Source organism: Phoxinus phoxinus, assembly GCF_949152265.1.
Source record: "Phoxinus phoxinus genome assembly, chromosome: 12".
NCBI classification, from domain to species: domain Eukaryota; kingdom Metazoa; phylum Chordata; class Actinopteri; order Cypriniformes; family Leuciscidae; genus Phoxinus; species Phoxinus phoxinus.
The window spans coordinates 6,827,803-6,850,081 of NC_136887.1; the positions used below are offsets into that span (position 1 = coordinate 6,827,803).

General features: G+C 39.0%; 1 protein-coding gene across 1 annotated transcript in view; it reads left to right on the forward strand.

Moving 5' to 3' along the window:
- abcb7 (ATP-binding cassette, sub-family B (MDR/TAP), member 7) overlaps window positions 1–11,943 on the forward strand; it is a 60,119-nt gene extending 48,176 nt beyond the window's left edge. The window contains exon 16 of the mRNA XM_079629837.1: window positions 10,596–11,943. Within this exon, the coding sequence (XP_079485963.1) occupies window positions 10,596–10,811 (216 nt within the window). The 3' untranslated portion in view covers window positions 10,812–11,943. The remainder of the gene's footprint in view (window positions 1–10,595) is intronic.
- The last annotated feature ends 10,336 nt before the right edge of the window (window positions 11,944–22,279 follow it).

A 22,279-nucleotide genomic window follows, 5' to 3' on the forward strand; every position in this document is an offset into this window, starting at 1 on the left:
ACAGACGCACACACTCACAGACGCACACATTCACAAAAAAATACAATGGATTGACCACCTCGTATGGTGTGTATTTTGCAGCTCAACCTTTCCAAGCATATAGTGAAGTTTCTGAGAGTCATTTAGACTTAGAGTAAAGAACGAAAAATTCAGTGCTGCTCAGACACACTCGGTCTCTCTTGCGCGCAAATAGACTCGGTCTCAGATGCACTCGGTCTCTCTCGCGCGCAGACACACTCGCGCACAAACACACTCTATATCGCGCGCTCTCGGACGCACTCGGTCTCTCTTGCGCGTGCAGACACACTCGCGCACAAACACACTCTATATCGCGCGCTCTCGGACGCACTCGGTCTCTCTTGCGCGTGCAGACACACTCGCGCGCAAACACACGTGTCTCAAGCGCAGTGTCGCTCTCGGAGTTCGCTTCGCTTTTGTCCCGTCCGGCGCCTCATAGCTCTGCACTCAACATTTTTTTTTTTTTTTTTTTTTTAAACATCGCGTCGCGCGACACAACGAATCGATAATGAAATTCATTGCCAACTATTTTTATAATCGATTTTTATCGATTCGTTGTTGCAGCCCTAGTTATATATATGACAGTGAGCTGAGATTATTTGAACCCATGGTAATATATGTTCATCAATACTTACATTTTATAGTGAACTATTCCTTTAAGGATTGCATGACTATTGATATTTATGTGTGCACTAGTTGTAGTATTAACATGTGAACGCAGGACATCTGTCCTGTTTCTGGCGAGTCCAGCATGACGTCGACATGAGTGTGTGTGAGTGGAGAGATGATGCGGACGAGAAACAAAAGCTCACATTGCTCCATTGAAACATTCATGCTGCGTGTGTTGCAAAGAAGCGGCCATGTGCCACTCGCTTATTGAGTCTGTCAGCCTGTGGGCGACTTTGGCTTTGCAGGAATCCAGGTTCACTTTGTTTGACTAGTTCAGGTTATTATAGAAAGCAGTTTTTGATCAAACGATGGTCCTTCTGCTTTAGATCAAGCTCAACTGTTCAGCCAAACCCAATGTATCGACTAGTGAATGCAGTTAAGATCTCCACATAGTGTCTAGATGCATTAAGTTGGATGACACCACGACAAAGGCATGTCTCATACACCCCGTTTTCTCACAGCCTCCTAAAATCTCCTTTATGTAATGTTGTCTGCTCATCTTTTCCCATGGAGGTCAAAGCAGCACAAGGGGATTATGGGGAACATTAGCATCCTTTGCATATATTGTTGTATTTGACATTGAGGTGCAAATGTTTTTTTGTGGTGCTTCTTGGATTGCTGGTCTACATGGAAACACGTGGTGTAATCCAGTCCATCTGAACATCTGAAGTTAAACTGAAGAAAGCATTCACATCTTCTGTGTCCTTCATTGTAATGAAGAAGAGCTCTCTCGCCGCTGTCACTGCCCACGTGACCTTGGACACTCAGTCTGTTGGTGAAACAGAGCTTATGAAACACACTATATCCTCCAAATGTGCCCTTGAAATGGGTGTGGAGTTTGTCAATAGGCAAACAGATTCCATTACAGATTTGCGCATTTTATTTATTTATAAATGTTGACAAAAAACTATTGCGAAATGACGGCGTTTCCATTAGCCGATGTTATGCGACTAAAACGTCATTGTTTCCTTTCGTGATAAGTCATTCTAAACATCATGTCGACGGATGTTGGTAGGTTTACGTATTTCGTAGCCACCGCACTGGCCATTATTATTAATGGAAGGAGATGTGTGTGTGTGTTATCCAAGCATTAAGTGAGGAAAAACTTTTATACTTGAGAGCGGCACATATGAGGAGTTTCTCCCTCATTTCTGCCTCGAGGTCTTGATTGTGGCATTTCTTTGAGGTTTAGAATCCAGTATTCCTGTAAATATTTTGTCTTTTATGAATTTAATAAAGAACTCCGTTTCATCTTCTGTCCAAACACACCGCGTCATCTACGTCAGGTGACCTGTAAATAGGGATGGGAACCGAGAACCGGTTGAACCAGTGAATCGATTCCTTGGAACCGTTAGCATGCCTGCTTAACGATTCCGCTTATCGGTTCCGCTCGTTCAAATGTGACACGACGTTACACACGTGCTACGTTGTTTTGGTTCAGAATGTAGCAAACACTATGAGAAAACATGGCATCGAGGCAGAAGCGCTCTGACCGCGTCCTAACTACATGCGACGCGACGGTGCGACACGTGATAAAAAGTATAATTTTCCATGTTAATCAAAGTTTAACCAGCCGCGCGACACGCAACGATTCTATTTGAAACAGATCCTATTTTACTGCGACGTCGCGCTGGAACAACAATCTCAAAGTGTGGCAATGATAATATCAGGTACTATTTATGTGCTTTATTTAATGTTAAAAGCGTGTATAATGTGACCGAATATCATTTAGTGCTCCCAGTCACATCAGATCTTGAAATTAAACAAATGGAAACAAAAACGTTCAAAATGTGAAGAAAACCTGTGTATTATTTGACAGTTTGTTTTAGTAACTCAATAGCCTAATCCAAATGAGCACTGTTAATATTCCAAAAGGCACACGCTCTTCCTTAACTGTTTTCAGTCTGTGTTTTTAGTTTTTATGGCACATAAATGGCAGTTTTTTAGGTTTTTTTGTCCGGACCAATGAATGTGAAAATGATCAATTTGATCAGATATTAACCCTCTGGGGACTAAGCCCTTTTTGGTCCGTTTTCTCTATTTTTACATTTGGGCTTATAAACCATATGTAATGGAGATGGAACACCATGTGTTTGGTACCTATGGATTCAGAAGACCCTAAGCTAACATAAGCATGCATGTAATGTGTTTATAAAGGAAGTATGTGTGAAAAATGTACAATAATCGAGAGAATTTCAAAACCGAAAATTAGATTTTTGTCATTTATTACTGAAAATCACACCTCACACAACAATAGTGAACAGTTTTTGAACCAAAAAAATATTTGTCAAACCCTTTGCTTGACAGCCATTTGTAATTGTTCAATCAAATGTGTTAAGAACAATGAAATAAGGAACTTTTTTTACAAACAGTCCCAGGCGTGAAAAAGCGGTCTGCTCAGAACTAAATGAGACCTGCTTGCTCTGAAGAACATGACACACTCGCAGATTTACTTTCCACTAACTGTTCCAGAGCTTGTTCTGCCGTAAATCTTACTGCTTGCCATCATAAAAGTGCTAAAACAATACAATAATAATGCTATTTAAGTTATTCTGTCTCTCTCTTATATAGATCTCTGTGCGCTCTGTAATACTCCGCTCCGTTCGCTATCTGTCTCATTCTCCGTCCACATGACGCTGTTTGTTTGTACATGTTGAAGGCTACAGAGTCCTCTGATTGGCTAGAATACGTCATGGTAACCTTCCTCTGATTGGGTAAAAAACAAAATCCTCCCAGCGGCAATTTTTCCATTGGTGGAATTTGCCTAACAACATCGATTTCATTGGCCTTTTTATGCAGTGGTATTGCGCAACAGCGAAGCGTGTGTATAATACAAACGTGATATCACTGTTTTCAGCGGAATCTGAGGAAGACGGCAAAAAAGACCGCACCTCTCTATCATTAATAGTTTTGAAGATAATTGCACATTTGTAAAAGTATGCCATTTTGGGCGGTACCGCCCAATTCGTCTCCAGAGGGTTAAAGCGAGTTAATACAAACAAATTTGTACTTAATTCCTCACCCCAATAAGAATCGATAAGAGAATCGATAAGGAATCGGATCGATAAGCAATATCGATAATGGAATCGGAATCGTTAAATTCTTATCAATTCCCATCCCTACCTGTAAATGCGCAAAAACTTTTTCCATATCAGTTTTGCTAAATATTTATTTTTCGTATAACCTGAAAAACACCCTCATGTGAGCGTAAAAACTTTTTTGCGTTAAATGGGAGTTTGAAGGGTAATGGAAGCACGGCTAATGACATACTGCATCTTTTTGAATCAACATCAATCCATTCATGAAAAAAGAAGGTTCCCACTTTTATTTGTTATTTATTTATTTATTTATAAGGACAGCACACATTAATCAACATTACTGTAAATGTGCCAGTGTTAAGCCTACTGGCTAATTTTCAACTGCAGTCCTTCGGCAAGATGTTTTGAAACCTTAAAAATAATAAAAATATACAGTATACAAAAAGTAACTCAAGACACTATAAAAAACTAGCCTGACTTCGTCACACTCATATTCTAGGCAGAATGTGAGTCTGATACTGCTCCATAGGGCTTTGATTATGCGGCGTGTCTTAACCGAACCAGGAAAAAAAAAAACTCTGCACTCAATTGGATAGACCTACAACCAATCAGAGCAACGCAGTAAGCGGAATCTAAAAATCTCAATTTCGCAGATCATCTGTCCATCATCGATTAAAGCCCGCCCTGGCAATTTGATTGGCTCGGCCTTCTGGGAGCAGAGCATAATTACTCCTCAACGGATCGAGTCCAGACCGAACTTCCCGACCAAAAACATGTTGTGGGCGGGGTTCGGGCTGGCACCCAGGCTATATAAAAACATCAAATAAATTATCACGACATAAAACCACACGAAACATCCAGAGACATTGAAACATCAGTATAGTTGCGGCAGACACCATTTAGACACAGCCAGCCATGCAAATAACTCGAAGCAGCAACACATACCTTACTTTTGTTACATGCAGGACAACAATAAACAGTATACATAAAATACAATACATCAATCATTATGTTGGTCTTATTAAGCTTATCAAAAATACATTTTGTTACTATAGGTCTCCTGCACTGGGTATTAACTGGTTTGTCCATATCATTTTCAAACGATTTATGACCGGAAAATTACCGCTCCACTTCACATTGTCCAATGAAATTTGAACTACTTGTGCCAGATGATGATTGGTCGGTGTATTATACATGACGAACGGGCAACAATGAATTATGTAATATTTCAAAATATGTAAAATGTAAAAAAAGTTTTAAAATGGTTTGGTTTATTTTCCCTGCCGTCGAGCCATACACTCAGTGAAAGAGCCATCTTTGGCTCGAGAGCATCGGTTCCCGAGCAGACTGTGGGATACCTACGTTTACACTAGTGCATTTTTGTTTTAAAACGCATAACTTTAGCTACGGTTGCGCCTGCCGTCCACACACACTAGTTTTAGACCCTCGAAAACGGAGACTGACCTCCTCAATCAAGTCCATTTGTTTGAGAGGGGCACTTTTGATTGATTTGATTTTGAAAAAGGGCAGTGGCTCGAGCCCCCAAATTAACCAACCCAGTCCCCCCCCCCACCCCCCCCCACCCCCCTCCCTCCCCGCACGTGCCTAGTCCTTCTCTGTAAATGTTATATATAGTACCGCAACCATTTCCATTTTGTATATTCTGACAAGCATCTTGTTCAACTTCACATACTTCAATGAAGAAAAGTTTTTATTTAAACAATAACATTGTTTAATATAATGGATTAAAATCGATTATCAAATGGGTAGTTGCAGCCCTAGCACCCGCGCACGATATTGTTCTGTTTATTATAAGCGCTGCAGTTTTATCATATACAGCTTTAAATGTTCAAGCGCTTTAAAACAGGATGGATTCTGATTGGCTGTCAATGTTTTTTTATCAATTATCAGCTGGAAAAAAATCTCTTTGTTTCCGTGACAAACTGATTCTGACAATATTGTTGCTCTGTGCTGTTATTGCTGTGATGTGGACTGCTATTCTTTACATCTAGAATGATTTTTAAAACTATACCTTTACTGTCCTTGGTGTGTGAACGGGTCTGTACTGTAGAAAGACTGGTATGGTACCGAAGTGCCAGCAATTTTAGCATCCCTTTTCAAAAGCAGTATTCCTCTTTTTAGTGTGCAGTAGAGGTATGCGAGATGATGCACACTTCTGAAGCTGGGGATGTACGCTCATGACTGTAAAGAGCAGTCTCACCGCGTCCTCAGCTCATTAACAGTGGAAATACCTTTTGCCCAATGCTCAGCGACACCTTTGTTTGTCTCCCATGTGTGGAGACCTTTTCAATCCGGATGTGGGGGTGGGGGGGTGGAGCATGTGATGAAAAACCTTGCGTTCAAATGTTGTCGTTCGCCCGGCAGAATCTAAAACCGGGGAGTAATTGCACGGCATTCAAGCTGAAAACGACACGGCTGCTAAAAACGCTATCAGTGTTTGAGTCTTGCTTGGCCAAAGTGGCGTCGTAATTGATGCAAGTAACTAGCAAACAGCCGGGAGACGCGTTCAGATGTCATTGTGCAAGCTCATTTCATACTTTGCTTTGTTGCTGGCAGTCTTTTAAGAGGCAGTGCTGCATGAACGCCCACACCGCTGTCTTTCTGCTCTCTCTAGACCTTCCTCAAACATGCACACGCTCTCTCTCCATCAGTGCCCCTTCATGGCCCTAAATCTCTTGTTTTTGCCCAGTTCTTCCAATTTAGATGCAGGCGCACAGTCTTGCTGTCTGCAGGCAGCGCTATGCTGGGGAATATCAAGGCATCAATAAAAGAAACCAAGATTTAAATGCTGAAAAACACCCTCTGGCCTCCTGAAACAATCCTGAGGCAAAGCCTGCATAAACGCTCAGGGTTTCTTCCCTGTGTGTGTGTGTGTGTGTGTTTATCAGAACGTTGCTGTGCATCGGTGCTGTTCTCACACAACGACCCTGGTGGAAAAATAGATGATTATTGTTAACCTTGCGGGGTCTTAACGAGTCTCATTGAAAGTTAAATGAATGTTCTGGTTAAGCTGTATGTGACGTGCTGCCGATTGTCAGGCTTAACTCTCCGTTTGTACAAACAAAGAAATGTTCCTTTAATTAAATAGGATAAAATAAAGTAACAGGGTGAAAAGAAATTAAATCCAGTGAGTGAGTCAGATGGTGATTTCGTTACTGGCTCTGATGCTTTCAGTTCTGTGAAATAATTCAAACTCACCTTTTTGAATTATTCATTAAAAGAACCGCCTCATAAAAATCATTTGTTTGGGAGTCTTGCCTACAGACGGTTGTATGTTGTTTTTTGCATACAGCCCACAGAGACTCAAAAGAAAAACACGTCTTGCCATTATTTTGTTGTACATGTTCTTATATTGGCTTATTTAAGATCATTTTTCAAGAGGAGCACGTGCACTATTTTGAAGAAGAAAAAAGGAAGCGCATAAAGAAGTTTAGGGGCACAGTTAAAAATAAAATAAAAATTCCTTAATAAAGGTGTGTGATGAGGAGACTTTTACAAGCAAAATTTAAAGACAAAAAGTACAGTTTTTTTAATAGTTCTGCTTCAAAATATATCCAAATTATTTAAATTGTAAACGCATTAAATGGCTTGTAGTTTGTGTAACTGATAATAACCAGAAAAAAAGTTCTGTATAATGCAGGACTTTTAATTATAAGCAAGCACAATATACACCAGGACTCTTATTTTGAAATGTCTGCCCTTTACTACTTTCAGCTGCTCATTTAAATAGATGAGGGAGATAAATCATGCACTTCATCTATAGCATATTATAAAATCAAAGTAATTATATTTCATTTATTTAATTACTCGTATAGAATTAAGTAACATCTATTTCATTTCACAAATTAACATATTAAAAAACATTTAAGTAACGTCTACTTAACGAAGTTAATTTAACTAAATTAACTTTTTACTCATTGTAACTGAATTAAACCACACTTTTTATAGTGTATGCTTTATTTCTAAACATCTAAGTAAATAATACAATAGATATTGTATAGATGCCATACTGTGTCTACATAATAGAAGTAACATGGCACTCGAACACAGAGACCTACTTGGTACACAATGACTAACACTCGATAGATCGTTTGTGTATGAATGTGTCATTTTGAGTAGAAAATGAATCCAGATGTCACAAAATGGCAAGTTACCAAACCTAACAACAATAGTTATTGGCCTCTAAATATTTATATACACTCAGTTTCTCTTTACGCTCAGTTTCTCTATCGGGTCGGTGTAGAAGTCAGGCCATTCGACCGGAGGCGGCGTTAACGTTAATCCTGTCAGATCGTCCATCATTGACTGAGCGTGTACGGGTCGGCCAATCTGGTTCCATCCGTTAAAATGAACTTTTCCAAATAACAATCGTGGTCCTGGACAGTGAGTGAGCTTGCACATTAAGATAAAATCGGATTTTCTCCAGTCATTGTTAAAAAACAAAACTGGCAAACTAGCGTTAGTGAAGCGGCCAGAGGGATCGTTCTGCCTCCACCTAAGCTCCGCCCACAACAAAACGTCACCATGTTTACTAACTGAAAAGGGGTCTATTGTGGAGCTGAATAACTTGCCTTTCCAGATTAAATGTCTGTTCTTGGTCTTGGATTTTGTGAAATAAATTTCTAAATAAATGCGACTTAAAGTCAGTGCGACTTATGTGTTTTGTTCCTCTTCATGACGCAATTTTTGACAGGTGCGACTTAAGCCCCGTTCACACCGCCAGTGACTGTCGCTGTGTGTCGCTAGTCTCTGCACTGTGTAGTCGCTTGTGGGCGTTCCTGGTATTGTCGCTCTAATGTTATTGGTAGACTGCATGTCTGGCCATATATAAACGGTACTACAAAATACCATCACAAGTGATATAACTATATCATTTTAATTTGACTGGGAATTAGGCTCAAAAGAAACGGTAGGCTATGCTGTTGGGATAGTGTTTTTATATATACCACCACAGCAGTTTTCAGTGGATTAAATCATTTACTAGATTACCGATCGATCAATCAACAAATTAAACTCACTCATACTGTCATAAATTACTAAAACGTCATTCGAATTTGTCCCTTGTAGTCTTAATTGTCCCTACTAGTCAACATAATGCAGGGGAAACTGTGAAGTGAACTGCAGCAGTGCTAAAATTGCATCAAAAAACTACAACACTCGAATTATAAATGTATGAATTAAACTCCCTGAGACTGTCGACAGTTTCTTTTCCAAGCATAATTTTATTATATCCATATACTGTATGTGGTCACAGTCAAATCATATAAAACAGTGAAATCGCCCTCGAACTCTGTCTCGCCTTCACTCGAGACGGTGACGTGAGCTCAACTGAAAGTCTTCTTTCCTATTGGTTGTCGCTCGCAAAAATCGCTTCTCATTTGCATAGTTTCATTTCTGAACTTTGGTTGCGTGTCTCGTGTCGCTTGACACGCTCACATTCTGTCGCCAGCGGTCACAGTCGCTCGTGTCGCCGGAAGTCGCCAGCGCTCCATTGAAATGAATGGGATTGTGTCGCTGGCGGTGTGAACATACTGACGGAGTGCTTTATACTCCGGAGTAGGGCTGTAAACGATTAATCGAAGCCAAAATAAAAGTTTGTTTACGTAATATATGTGTGTGTATTGTGTATATTTATTTTGTATATATAAATACACACACATGCATGTATATATTTAAGAAAAATGTGTTATTTATATATAAAATAGTTCTATTTATATATAATATAAATCATATAAAAATATATATGCAGTATATAAATGCAAATATTTCTCAAATATAACATGCATGTGTGTGTATTTATATATACAAAATAATTATACACAATACAATGTGGGGGAATGCATAACAAGTAACTTGAGTTACATAATCAGATTACTTTTTTAAGTAACTAGTAAAGTAACGCATTACTTTTAAAATTTACAACAAAATATCTGTTACTTTTTCAAATAAGTAACGCAAGTTACTTTGTTTTCCCATTTATTGACTGACAGCTCTCGTGTCCTCATGTTGAGACAAATCAAAGTGCGTGCGTGTGTGTGTGTGTGTGTGTGTGTGTGTGTGTGTGTGTGTGTGTGTGTGTGTGTGTGTGTGTGAGAACATGTTTATTGTAGTTCTAGACTAAATGTGAGCATTTACTCATCTCACTTGCACACAAAAAATATTCAATATTCCTCAAAATGAATAAAATCAGTGAAATGCAGAATCAGAATACTATGCAAACCTCCAAATAATTATGTTAAATAAAACATACATTTTTATGCATTTAATCTTACTTTATTGACCAATGAACTTGCTTCTGACCTTCGATGATTCAGTTTAATAAGCAGAAATGACTATAGATAGATAGAAAGGTTTGCTTTACTGTACATGTCCTTCAGCCTGAGGATTATTATTTCACTTTCGGTGTGAAAGGGTCTCTACATTTGCCCACAAATAGAACGTTTGTGTTATAAAAAAACAAGCTCAGCCCAGGTGGGGAAAAAGTAACTAACACATTACTTTTCTAAAAGAGTAATAACTAAGTAATGCAATGAGTTACTTTTTAAGGGAGTAAGGCAATATTGTAATGCATTACTTTTAAAAGTAACTTTCCCCAACACTGATACACACACATATTATGTAAACACAAACTTTTATTTTGGATTCGATTAATCGTTTACACTACTCCGGAGCGACTAACAGTCCGGAAAATACGGTAACTGAAAATCTTCCTTGTATGTCACATCCAATGGTTTTTACAAACTGAGAGACGACTCGGCTTGATTCTGTGGTAATGGAGAGCATACCAGACGTCTCCACCTGTGTTTCTCACCCGACTCTCTCTGTTCTCTTCTCACCCGCGTGACGCAGGGCAAGGTGGCAGAGCGTGGAGACCACCAGACTCTCCTGAACACACCGGGCAGTCTGTACGCCGACCTGTGGAACACACAGAACAGCAGGATCCTGTCCGGCGGGGGCAAGCCCGAGCCCGTGGCCGAGCGCATGTCCCAGAAAGAGGAGGAGCGCAAGAAACTGCAGGAGGAGATCATGAACAGCGTGAAGGGCTGCGGGAACTGCTCGTGCTGAGCGCCGAAAACACACCTCAGACCCTGCCATGCCTTCACCTGCACACGCTCACGGGATTCAGACCGCTTTTAAAGATGTGTGTGTGTCAACTGGAACTCTTGTTTTTATTATGGGTATGTACATATGAATAATGCAATATTTTTGTCTCAGAAGCACATTGTATATAGCGCACATATCATCCAATGGATATTTTGAAGTGTGTTAGATATGGATCATTCTGGAGTTTTTCTGTGAACATTGACACCTTTTGATGTCTCGTATTTAACCAATATTAATTTATACCAAATAAGAGTCTGAATGTACATTTAACAACTTGTATTAAATGAACTTACTTCACTGAGTGTCTGAGGATTGTTTCTTTCAGCTAATCGTACTTCATACAACATTTCTGATAGTCTGAAGCGGTCATTGTTCAGGCCACGGGACGTCTGTGGAAATCATGCACAAGCTGTCAGTCGTTATTAGACGAGATGTATGTTTAGACCATCAGTGTGTTAGAGGTGTGTAGATGTAACATTTCTACAGCCACTCAAATACATCGTGTGTGTGTCTGAGGTGAATGAAGTGGGTCAAGGATGTGACTTCAAATTAATTTCATACATACAATAACTTGAATGCACCTCTGTAATGAACCTTTTATCATTATATAAATTTTATTTAAAAAATGTTTGGGGGGGGTAACACTTCAGTTTAGGGTCCAGTTAGCATGCATACTAATAGGATATTGGCTGTTTATTAGTACTTGTAAAGCACATATTCTGCATGGCCATATTCCACATCTCTTAATCATCCAATACCCGAACTGAACAACTACCTCACCAATTATAAGCAGTCACTAGGAGTTTGAGACTAAAGTCGTAGTTAATAGTGAGAATTGGACCCTGAACTAAAGTGTGAGCTTGTGTTTTGTTTAAAGTGTCGAGGTGTTATCAGCCTGAGATTGTAATGAAGAAAAACGTATTAAAAGGCTGGACTTATTGTGGTGGAGTTGGTTTGTCATATATCTTTTTTATGATTTCATTTCAATTTCATTTATGGTTTATGATTTCATTGTTGCCGGTAAAGTGGGACACTGCAGGTTGATCATATTTATCATGTAAACTCTCGCTTTATTAAAAAACGCATTAAGTACCGTGTGATATACATAGTTGTATTATTTCTGACATTTAAGAGGCTGTCATACCGGATTCGTGAGCACTTTGGGAGGTGTGTTGTTTACAGAATTGTTCTAAGGTTAGTTTTATGGGACACATTAGTGATTCAGATTGTCCTGTAATATTTATCATATTCATTTTTTTATGCATCCTTGACAGTCTTAAGTTTGCCAATAGTTTATTAGGATGATGTTATTGTAAACTGGGACTTTTCAAGGAAAATTCTGTATTAAGATATATGATTCGCTATAGTGGAAATAAAGCATGTATTTCAGAAACCAGGGACAGAGTTATTATTGTTAATTATTGTAAGTAAAACTTTGAAATAAATATATATATATAAACTAAAAAAACATTTAAATGTTGCTTTGGTAATTATAAACTGAAATAAGTTAAAGTTGTAACACTAATGTTATTAACTGAAAATAAATTATTAAAACTGAAATAAAAATAAATTAAACCGAAATGGCAATATTTAAATAATGATAAATAATAAAAATGCTAATTCAAAATATGAATAAAAAAAACTAAATGACACTTAGGGAAGAGGTTACATGTGAAATCTCTTTTAATAAAATTTAATGAGGAAAACAGTTATTGTCATTATGCATTTATCTCATTTGATTATCAAATATTTTTTTTATTTATAAGACTAGGTCTTAATTAAAAAAATAAATAATGATTAAGATTTGTACACTCATAAGCATATTCAAAATGTGAATGTGACATTTTAACATTAAAAAAATGTTTAATTTCCATTATTTTGACATCTTTATTTCTCATGGACTCAGAGCACAATAAAAAACACAACTACAAATAATTGTATTTTAAGCTCGAATGTCTTTGACAATTTTCTTGTTGATGAATTGCTATCCTCTCAGTTAATGATTGATTGTGCTGATATGATTACAGATGTGATGGGGTGTGTGTGTGTGTGCAGATGATGTTTCATATGTGTACAGAGCAAAGATGCGCTCCATGAAAGAGAGAGAGAGAGAACTGCAAAGCGTATAATAATGTAATAAAGACTGACAATAGGGAAATGATAAGCATATCTTCATAGCATTACATGCGTGCAGATATTGACATGGGTTGGTGGGAATTACACTGCATTATAATGCAGATCATATAATAGGCCATATTTTCCAGTCATGAGGAGTTGATTATATAAGCTTCTGTCCTGTCGCTCGCTCTTAAACGCACAGCTCCTCATTATTAGATGAACTGAGCTGTCCTTCTGGTCGAGCTCCATTTGCTCGGAGCGTTCTCACTTTTTTCACAAATGGGATCTGCAGGTTTTCTATTGTGTCGTCTCCGGGCACGTAAAAGCCTGCCTCGACCCCCCTCTCAGCTTTTGTGCGAGAAGCACAAATAACACATCCTGCTTTACGTCTGTTCAAGCTGTTCCCATTAATGTGCTCGCCACAGCAGACCTCCTGCGTCTGAACAACACGAGTCGCTCTGCAATATCCAGCGCACGATGAGCATATGCAGATTCAGACGTGAATGTGAGCATTATAGCTGAGGTTTTCTGACATTGTGGGACCGGTTGAGTGCGTTCTTCGGGTCTAAGAATGCGTTCTCCTCTTGTGTGTGTGTGTGTGTGTGTGTGTGTGTGTGTGTGTGTGTGTGTGTGTGTGTGTGTGTGTGTGTGTGTGTGTGTGTGTGTGTGTGTGTGTGTGTGTGTGTGTGTGTGTGTGTGTGTGAAAGGGAATAAGAGGCTCTCAGCATCTACAAGTGCCTTAACTAGAACAGCCTTCCTCAAACCCGGCTGCCACTCCGCCGAGGACAGGCTAATGTGCTTCCACATCATGGTCATTTTTTGGCTTCTCTTTGAAAACAAGAAAAGGCTCTGCTCTTATTTCCCGCTGTTCTTCAGGGCATTGCAAAAGGCAGGTTTACAGAACGGTTGCATATTATAATCAGTCGCCATTCATGTGAAATTTCCTACTACTTTTGCAGAGGAGCCATGCAATAACACAAGTGCTGTTGAAATAGTTTTCACATTCAGGGAACAGAAAGCATAAGTTAACATGAATACATTGGTCTGATTCATCGGTGCATGTTATTGGGAATTTAACTGGGAGTCCAGTTATCTTCATCACAATGTAATATCTTTCTCCAACTGAAACATACTTAAAACATAAACTGTTGCTTAATGTTAACCAACAGACATGTATGTGTTTATCCATATAGCATTTCAGATCTGGATCAAATCAAGTCCCACACTCTCAGAACGCTATAGGGTTCTTGACAACATTTTTAATTAAAGAACACTTCAAAAAGGTTTTTATAAAAGAATGAGGATTGTCATTTAGAGCATTTATTTGCAGAAAATGACAACCGGTCAAAATAACGAAAAAAAAACAACCTTGTAGGCTATAATGCAAAGAAAAGTTTATATTCATGTTTAAACAACACATTTCTAATGTTTTAACTTGGGAAGAGTTCAGAAATCAATATTTGGTGGAATAACCCAATCGCAGCTTTCATGTCTTGACATGTTCTCCATCAGTCGGTCACATTTGCTTTACGCCACTCCTGGTGAAGAACATCCAGCAGTTTGTCTTTATTTAATGGCTGGTGAAGCTCTTGATCACGTTCCAGAGGTGTTCAGCGGTTCAGGTCTGCAGATGTGATGGTCATGACAGGGTCTTGATCTGGTGCTCGATTGTCCTGGCTTTGAGGATTGATGATCGCCACTCACCAATAAACTGAATAATGATGGGTGGAGGTCAGGAACTATCCTGGAGCCTCCTTCAATGCAGTGGACTGTGTTTCGTGTGAATGATAATGATGGGTGGAGGTTGTGTTTCGTGTGATGATGGGTGGAGATTGTGTTTCGTGTGATGATGGGTGGAGGTTGTGTTTCGTGTGATGATGGGTGGAGGTTGCGTTACGTGTGATGATGGGTGGAGGTTGCGTTACGTGTGCTAGGCTGATTCCTCTCTCAGGGAACGTCGATTCACAGACACGGATAGACTTGACATTCTCTCCAATGACGGGAGGATCTTTCCAAGAATCCCATCTTCTTCTCTTCAGTGTTCATCTCATCTCAACGTGACTTTGATGTCATTAAATTCAGCACATATGAAGTCCACTGTTTTTTTCAAACCTTTAAGTTTTAGGGCATTTTCACTCAGCATTTTCTCTATGGTGTAAGCGAGTGTTAATCAGATTAGAGAGTATTGAGATATCCTCATCTGCCTCACTCTTTTGTTTGCAGGTTTAGCTGGGATATCTGGAAGTGTTTTGGCCCCAGTCAGAGTTTCCTCAGACGCATAGCTCTGTGAAAGCCCGTCTTGTCGGATTGCCACGAAACGCGACATATCTTTCATTTTGTCAGCGGTCGACTTCATAATTCAAGTCACAGAGAAAGCAGAAAGATCGATGTGGATGATTTTGCTCAAATTTAACATTAAAGGTGCTGTATGTACGTTTTTTTTTACTGTACTAAATCATAAAAATATCATATGTTTGCAGATATTTAGGAAATATGCTGAGTTCTACTCGTTTCTCTGAAAAACACTTCCACAGCCAGTTATTTTACTTTGAAGTGTGATTTCTGTGTCAGAATGTCTGTTTGTGTTTTGGTCTGTGTGATCTCGCCCACTGCCAGTTCACCCAATGGTATTTCGCCACCTCAGGTTGCCAGTTGGTGGAAAACACAGCGCATTGCAGACAAACTGGGTTAGAGATCTTAGATTTTACCAGACCTAAATAGCCTCCGCACCCATCAAAAAAATCTCTATGAACGGGATCATATTGAAATGCGATATCAACTCATCATAAATCAATAAATCAACTCATCAACTTACAGTCTGTAAAGGCTGATTTATACTTCTGCGTCGGACCTATGCCTGAGCCACTACGCTGTAGGCAATGCGTTGGTTTTCGTTTATTCTTCTGCGTCGTTGTCCGCGTTGACGCGCAATTACACATGCAGAGGGAGCGTGTGAAACCCGAGGGAGAATTGACGCGTTGTTAAATTTTTGGAGAGGTGCATTTCAGGGTACGCCGGAGGGTACGCGCGCTACACACAGCCTACGGCGTAGCTACGGCGTGAGTTCGACGCAGAAGTATAAATCAGCCTTAAGTCTCCTCGCATTCCATTGTTAATTGACCGGTCGCAAAGACCCGCCCCCTTTAGTTACTGTCGCTATGCCCGACAAGCTCTCACGCCACACCATGTTCTCACGCAGTGAAAAATACATCGCGGAGCAAAGAGGACACTGACAACACACCGACAGACAGAACAGACCAGGATACTTTTCGGTTACTTTTGATATTAAACGTATTAAACAAAGTCTCACCTTTCAAATTTGGTCATTTTTTTAAAGAAAATGAAACAATAAATAGCATTTTGTGGCTCTTTAATGTGTCGTGACCGATCGCTGTAGAGCATCAGTTAAATCTGCTCGTGAACCGATCATCTCTTCCTTCTAGTTCATTTATAGCATTAAATAAACATGAATGAACATCAGAAGGAGTGTTGTTTTAACCGCGGAAAGGCGTCAGTACACTCCGCTTCTCAAGTTCAAATCCTCCCATGTTAATCTACTAACTCTCCTGACTGCTTTGTCGGACAAAATGGCGGCTGGCGAAGTATGATTGGTCAGATCACCTGTCAATCAAGCTCCCTGCGAAGGGTCAATTGCACTTGTTCCTTTTGCGTGTCCTCAATCTGGCAACCATCGTGAGAGTCGAATCTGAGCAGGAGGGAAACAACGATCTCCTATATTTACCCATTTCAACCCCTAGCTGTCAATCTCACACACTGCACCTTTAAAGAATAATATTTATGCCGTTATAAAAGTTTGTCAGCAAAGCTCGGCGAAAGTTAAGTTAGCAGGACTCCATCCTCCTCCCTTTTCTCAATTTTGTTTTGTGTTTACTTTGTTATTGAGAGGAAAGCGTATGTTTACATATTCATCTAAAAGTATATCGCTGATCACGTATTTCAAACTTTGTTTTACCCCTAAGCGAAGAACAAAAAGTACGTTGCCGTGAGTTTACCGGGGTCTTAAGATCAGGTTCCTTGACAGGACTTCTCAAGATCCTTCGTTTCGCCTTCTTCGTTCAGCCTGTTTTGAAGCCTTTAATTAATTAAAACTAAATCCATAAAATTATCTCATGATGGGAACATCTAAAAGATTCTATATATGACAGAACCCTTTAAAGTGTTCACCCTGTGGTGAAAAATCAAGCTTTTAATGTTGTTTATATGTCTATGGGGTGTTTTTAATACACTTTAAGACAAACCATGTGTAAATTCATAAGTTAACACCATTCCTTAAAGGAACACTTCACCCATTTGCATTAGACTTTGTATCTTTAGAAACCCAGTCACATTTTCGAATGGTCATGGTTTATTCCCTTATTTTCCCCTGAGATGGGAGAAATAAGGATTTAAGTGTTCCACTTCCTGCTTTTTATGACGCAAAAATCGTCAATTTGCGTCATAAAAAGCAGGAAGTCAAATTTATTTGAATAAGGGTAAGACTACAAACACTAGCTCATCATTTATCCAGTAGAAGGCGCTGTTCCGCATGTTTTCAACCCGCCCATAGAGGGATCTCACTCACAGAATGTACATATAGTGTCAGCCATTCTTTATTTGGAAGCTAAGCAAACAGTTTCTTATTCTGTGGAGAAAGCTGAGTAGTAGCGGTGACCATCCTCTTTTTCCCGGACATGTCCGGCCGTCGAGATCGTCCAAAATGTCCAGGATTCGGCTTTTGCTTTCTGCAGTCGCATTCATAGTTTACATGCACACCTTTTGTTTCAATCTAACTGAATTCATTCCGATTGGTGAATATGAATGTAGTGTTTACATGAACGCTAAACAAGTGATCGTTTGATGTGCGTTTTAACATTGCTAGGAAAATTCCCACTCCTCCGTGAGAGATACGAGACCGGTGCGTCTCACAGGCGCCGGCGCCACTCATCAGTAATCACGCCACCGGGCTCGCATCGTTCTCCGCGGCCGTCAGTCTCGTTCCTGCTCGTCACAGTAAACATGAGGAATGGCGACTGAAGAACGCAAAAGCCGAATCCTGGACATTTTGGGCGACATCAAAATACTGGGCAGACTCACGGAGACTCACTAGTAGCATAGCCTTATTGTTTACTGCGATCTCTTACCGGTAGGCGTGGCCTCCTAGGGCAGCGAAGCAAGTGCATTCTGGGAGTTGTTGTCTTTCATCCCCATAAGCCAAAAATACATTTTCTGTCTTTTCTCAGTCTAGAAGGCTCCAAATTCAAAAATAATTTCACATTTCTTCTACATAAATGACCCATTTTAAATACACATTCATCTTTCCAGAGGTGAAGTGTTCCTTTAAAACTGCAGTGAACTAAAGACAGTCTCAAAAACACGGTTTGAAATCGCTGGTGTTTCTGACATCACAAACTACCTTGTAACCAATCAGATCAACATGTGATCGTCAACCAGTGGATCTCTGAGTGAGTGAGTGAGTGGAGGCGGGGCTCATTTGCATATTCAAAAAACTTCATAGTACTTCTCACCCTTTCAGTGATTTGCAAGCAATCTTCTCATAAATATTTTATTTGTAACAACAGATACATTCAGTATAATAGCTAACCGTAACTCTTAAACCTTCTCTCATCCTCTTCCCTTGTCAGGAAAAACAGTAAACAGCCTAAAATCCGCCTAGATTACGATGTCCTTCTATAAATTACCTTGGACAGGAAATACAACAAGCAATCAGAGAGTTATCACCAAAATAACACAAAATGTAATAAAATGCAAATCCTCGTTGCATCATCCCACAATCAGGGTGTGCATTTCAGTGGAAATAATGTGACAAGAGGCCAGGTTGCAAAGTGCATGACACAAAACCAACCAAATTTAACGTAAGCCGATACATCATGACAGCAAATTAGCAACAGACACTTCCACATCATAGACAATGAACATCAATCGTGATATTTTAGAACCAATGCTGATCATAAATGATATCATTAGATTAAATGTATGCAACAAACTGTGATAAACTTATGGTTTATTTGAGGAAAGTGTAACTATTATGCAGAATCACAGCATACACTGTAAAAAAATTATCGTGATTTTAACGGTAAAAGACATTTCTCTACTATATACGGTAAATAACTGTGATAGATCTAATGGTACATTTCATGTAATTTTACTGTAAAATACCGTTAAATTTACAGTTTTTGAAAGTGAAAAAGAACAACTCATTGTATAATTTACGGTGAAAAAAACGTAAATTGACATTCCCACAATTCCGTGTGACACTTCACATTTGATGTATTTTTGTTGAAATAACTATGTTTCTTTATAGTTTTCTTAGTTTTTTCTAATCAGTTATGTACATTAGGGTTTTATGTTACATTTAATGTTGTTAAATGAATTTTTATTGCATTTTTTAAATTTCATGTGCTACCAAGATGGTGTTTAAAGCTAGGGTCGGTAATGTTGGAGAGCTAGCCAGATTTGAAAGTGGCACCTCTTCTAAGCTCCGCCCCCTCCTGTCAGTGCTCCGTCCAAAGCTACCCTGCCTCTCCCCCCCCCCCCCCCCCCATACAAACATGAACGCGCATCCACATTTGGAGTCAGCTGCATGTACCTACCAGTGATGCGCGGGTTGATCCAAAATGAGCGGGTGCCTGCGGTTACCCGCGGTTACGAGTCATCCAAAAATATTTTTAATGATATTCTGGTCGCGGTCGGACGGGTCGTTTGAAATAAAGATGCCAATTAAACCTTTGTAATTTATATAGTACTAGACACAATGTTCTATGAAATAGATGGGTCTACACTTTATTGGCTGAAGAACTGCGCGAGGATGACGCACGAGCTCAGTCTGCAGAGATGACAGTGGGAAATCCTTATTTACCTGAATGTTGAGCGCGTTATTAACTTTTGAATGAAAGCTGACACGGGTTGTTTATACATTGACCCGCGCATCACTGCTGTGCACGCAGTGGTGCTCGGGCACGAGACATGAAGGCATCTGATTGGTTCTTTACATTCGCACCGAATGGCAGTGATTGGTCAGAGTTTTTACTGTCCTACAGCTGCTACAGAGGTCAGATTTTTTCCATTCCTTTTTCTGAACACATAATGTATTGACTACTATCAGAATGGAAGGACCATTTCACCCAGTATAAAAAAAAAATTTCTGAACAGGATTACCTACCCTAGCTTTAATGTTTGTGTGAATGACACTGTGCAGCTTCTATATCTTAGTATTATCTTTCTTGTGGAAGAGCTGCTTGTGATGTGCTTTGATTGATCATGTGACTCTCCTCACTGCTGTGATTGGTGGTTATCAGTGTATTACAAAGGTACAAAACAGATATTAATACTTCAATAGAACGGTAAATTCACATTATATCAGATAATAAAATATGGTTTATTACTGTACATTTTAAGTTAAGTCTGTAAAACCAATAACGTTGCTACCGTATTTTTGACGGTAAAGTTCTGGCAACCACAAGCTGCCGTTTTTTTACCGTAAAAATCACGGTTTCATTTTTTACAGTGTATGATTGTTGCTGTACGTTATCACAACTTTTTATCTTTTTGTCAAATCAACTTCGATAATTAATGTGTGAAGATAACATACTATTTTGAGTTTCTGTTTATTAAACGATTCTTCTTCATTGTATTAACAAAAAAATTTAATTACAACAAACTCAAAATTTTAAGGCAACAAGGTAACTTGGTTTTTTAAGTTAAACCAACAAAACATTTTTTACAGTGCATATTTCCCTATAGTGACCCGACTTGTACCCATAGGGAGCCCATTTGGGAAGGTTGCCCCAGATAAAATGCCCATTTTGGGCCAATGCCCAGTTGGTCCCCAAGACTAACCCAGCATGTGGGGCCCACATACACATGTTTTCTGGGATTTAGAGGCGATACAGTTCTCATCTCAACACTGTAAAAAAAAAAATTGGTGTAACTTAAAAAAGCAAGTTACCTTGTTGCCTTAAAATTTTGAGTTCGTTGTAATTCAAAATTTGAGTTAATACAATAAAGAAGAATGGTTTAATAAACAGAAACTCAAAATAGTATGTTATCTTCACACATTAGTTATCAAAGTTGATTTGATAAAAGATAAAAAGTTGTGATAACAAATCATAAAAATATTTTTTTACAGTGAACTCCAAACTTACAAAAATCTGTGACATTTTGCAGGATTTTGCTTGTCTTCTACTCACTTTAAAATGCTGGGTTAAAAATAACCCAACGAATAACCCAACTATGGGGTGGTGTAGCACCTTCCCAACTGTGGGTTATTTTAACCAAATGCATTGTGTTAAAATAACCCAACAGTTGAGTTAAATATTTACTTTTATTATTTTGTCAATAATAATAAAGGATATTTAACCCAACAGTCTGGTTATTTCTAGAAATTACCCAACTATATTAAAAACGACCCAATATTTTGACCCAATATGTGTAACCCATAAGTTGGGTTAAACAAATAACCCAACGTTTTTTACTGTGTAGTCTAGTTTTCTTACAGTTAATGATCTAGTAGATGAAAGTACAATAAAAATGGACATTTCTAAATTGGTTGGGCTGATTCTTACTCATTTGTAACTGTGATGAAGAACGTCCTCGCCGTGGCGTATAAAATATTTGGCAGCTGAAGTGGTTAAACTGCAGAAGCGCTTGTTCGTTGTGCTGGTTTGTGCTGGAAGGCCAACTGAACCTTAGCATCCACAGATGTCCATGTCTACAGTGATGTGTGTGAGATCGGAGCTTAATGAGGACTATATTGCTCTGTTTACCAGGATGGTGTCTCTATACGTAGGCTGGGAATCACACAATGGAAAAGGAGACGGCAGGAGGGCAACGCTTACACAAACTGCAGCTTTGAACGATTGCCTCTAATATGCTGCTTTGCTCAACACCACAGATTGGATTTCAGTATTTTAGTTTTTTGACATACAATAGCTTTTTACATCAGTTGTAAAGATAACTTTAAAATATATTTTCACGATTCTGCCTCGTCCCGTGTGTTTGTTTAATCTCTCCGCACTTCTGATCTAAAGGCCTTTTCACACCTGATAACTACAGTAAAAGACGTTGGGTTATTTTTTTAATAACCATATGTTGGGTTATTTTCCAAAGATGTTGGCTCATTTTTAAAATCGTTGGGTCATTTCTAGTAATGAACCAGCTGTTGGGTTAAATACGTATGTTGTATGAACTTATGTATTTTGAATTTATATACACAATTATGTATATTTTTACGTTCGATTCTACACTCTAAAAAATGCTGGGTTGTTTCAATCAATTTTGGGTCAAATATGGAC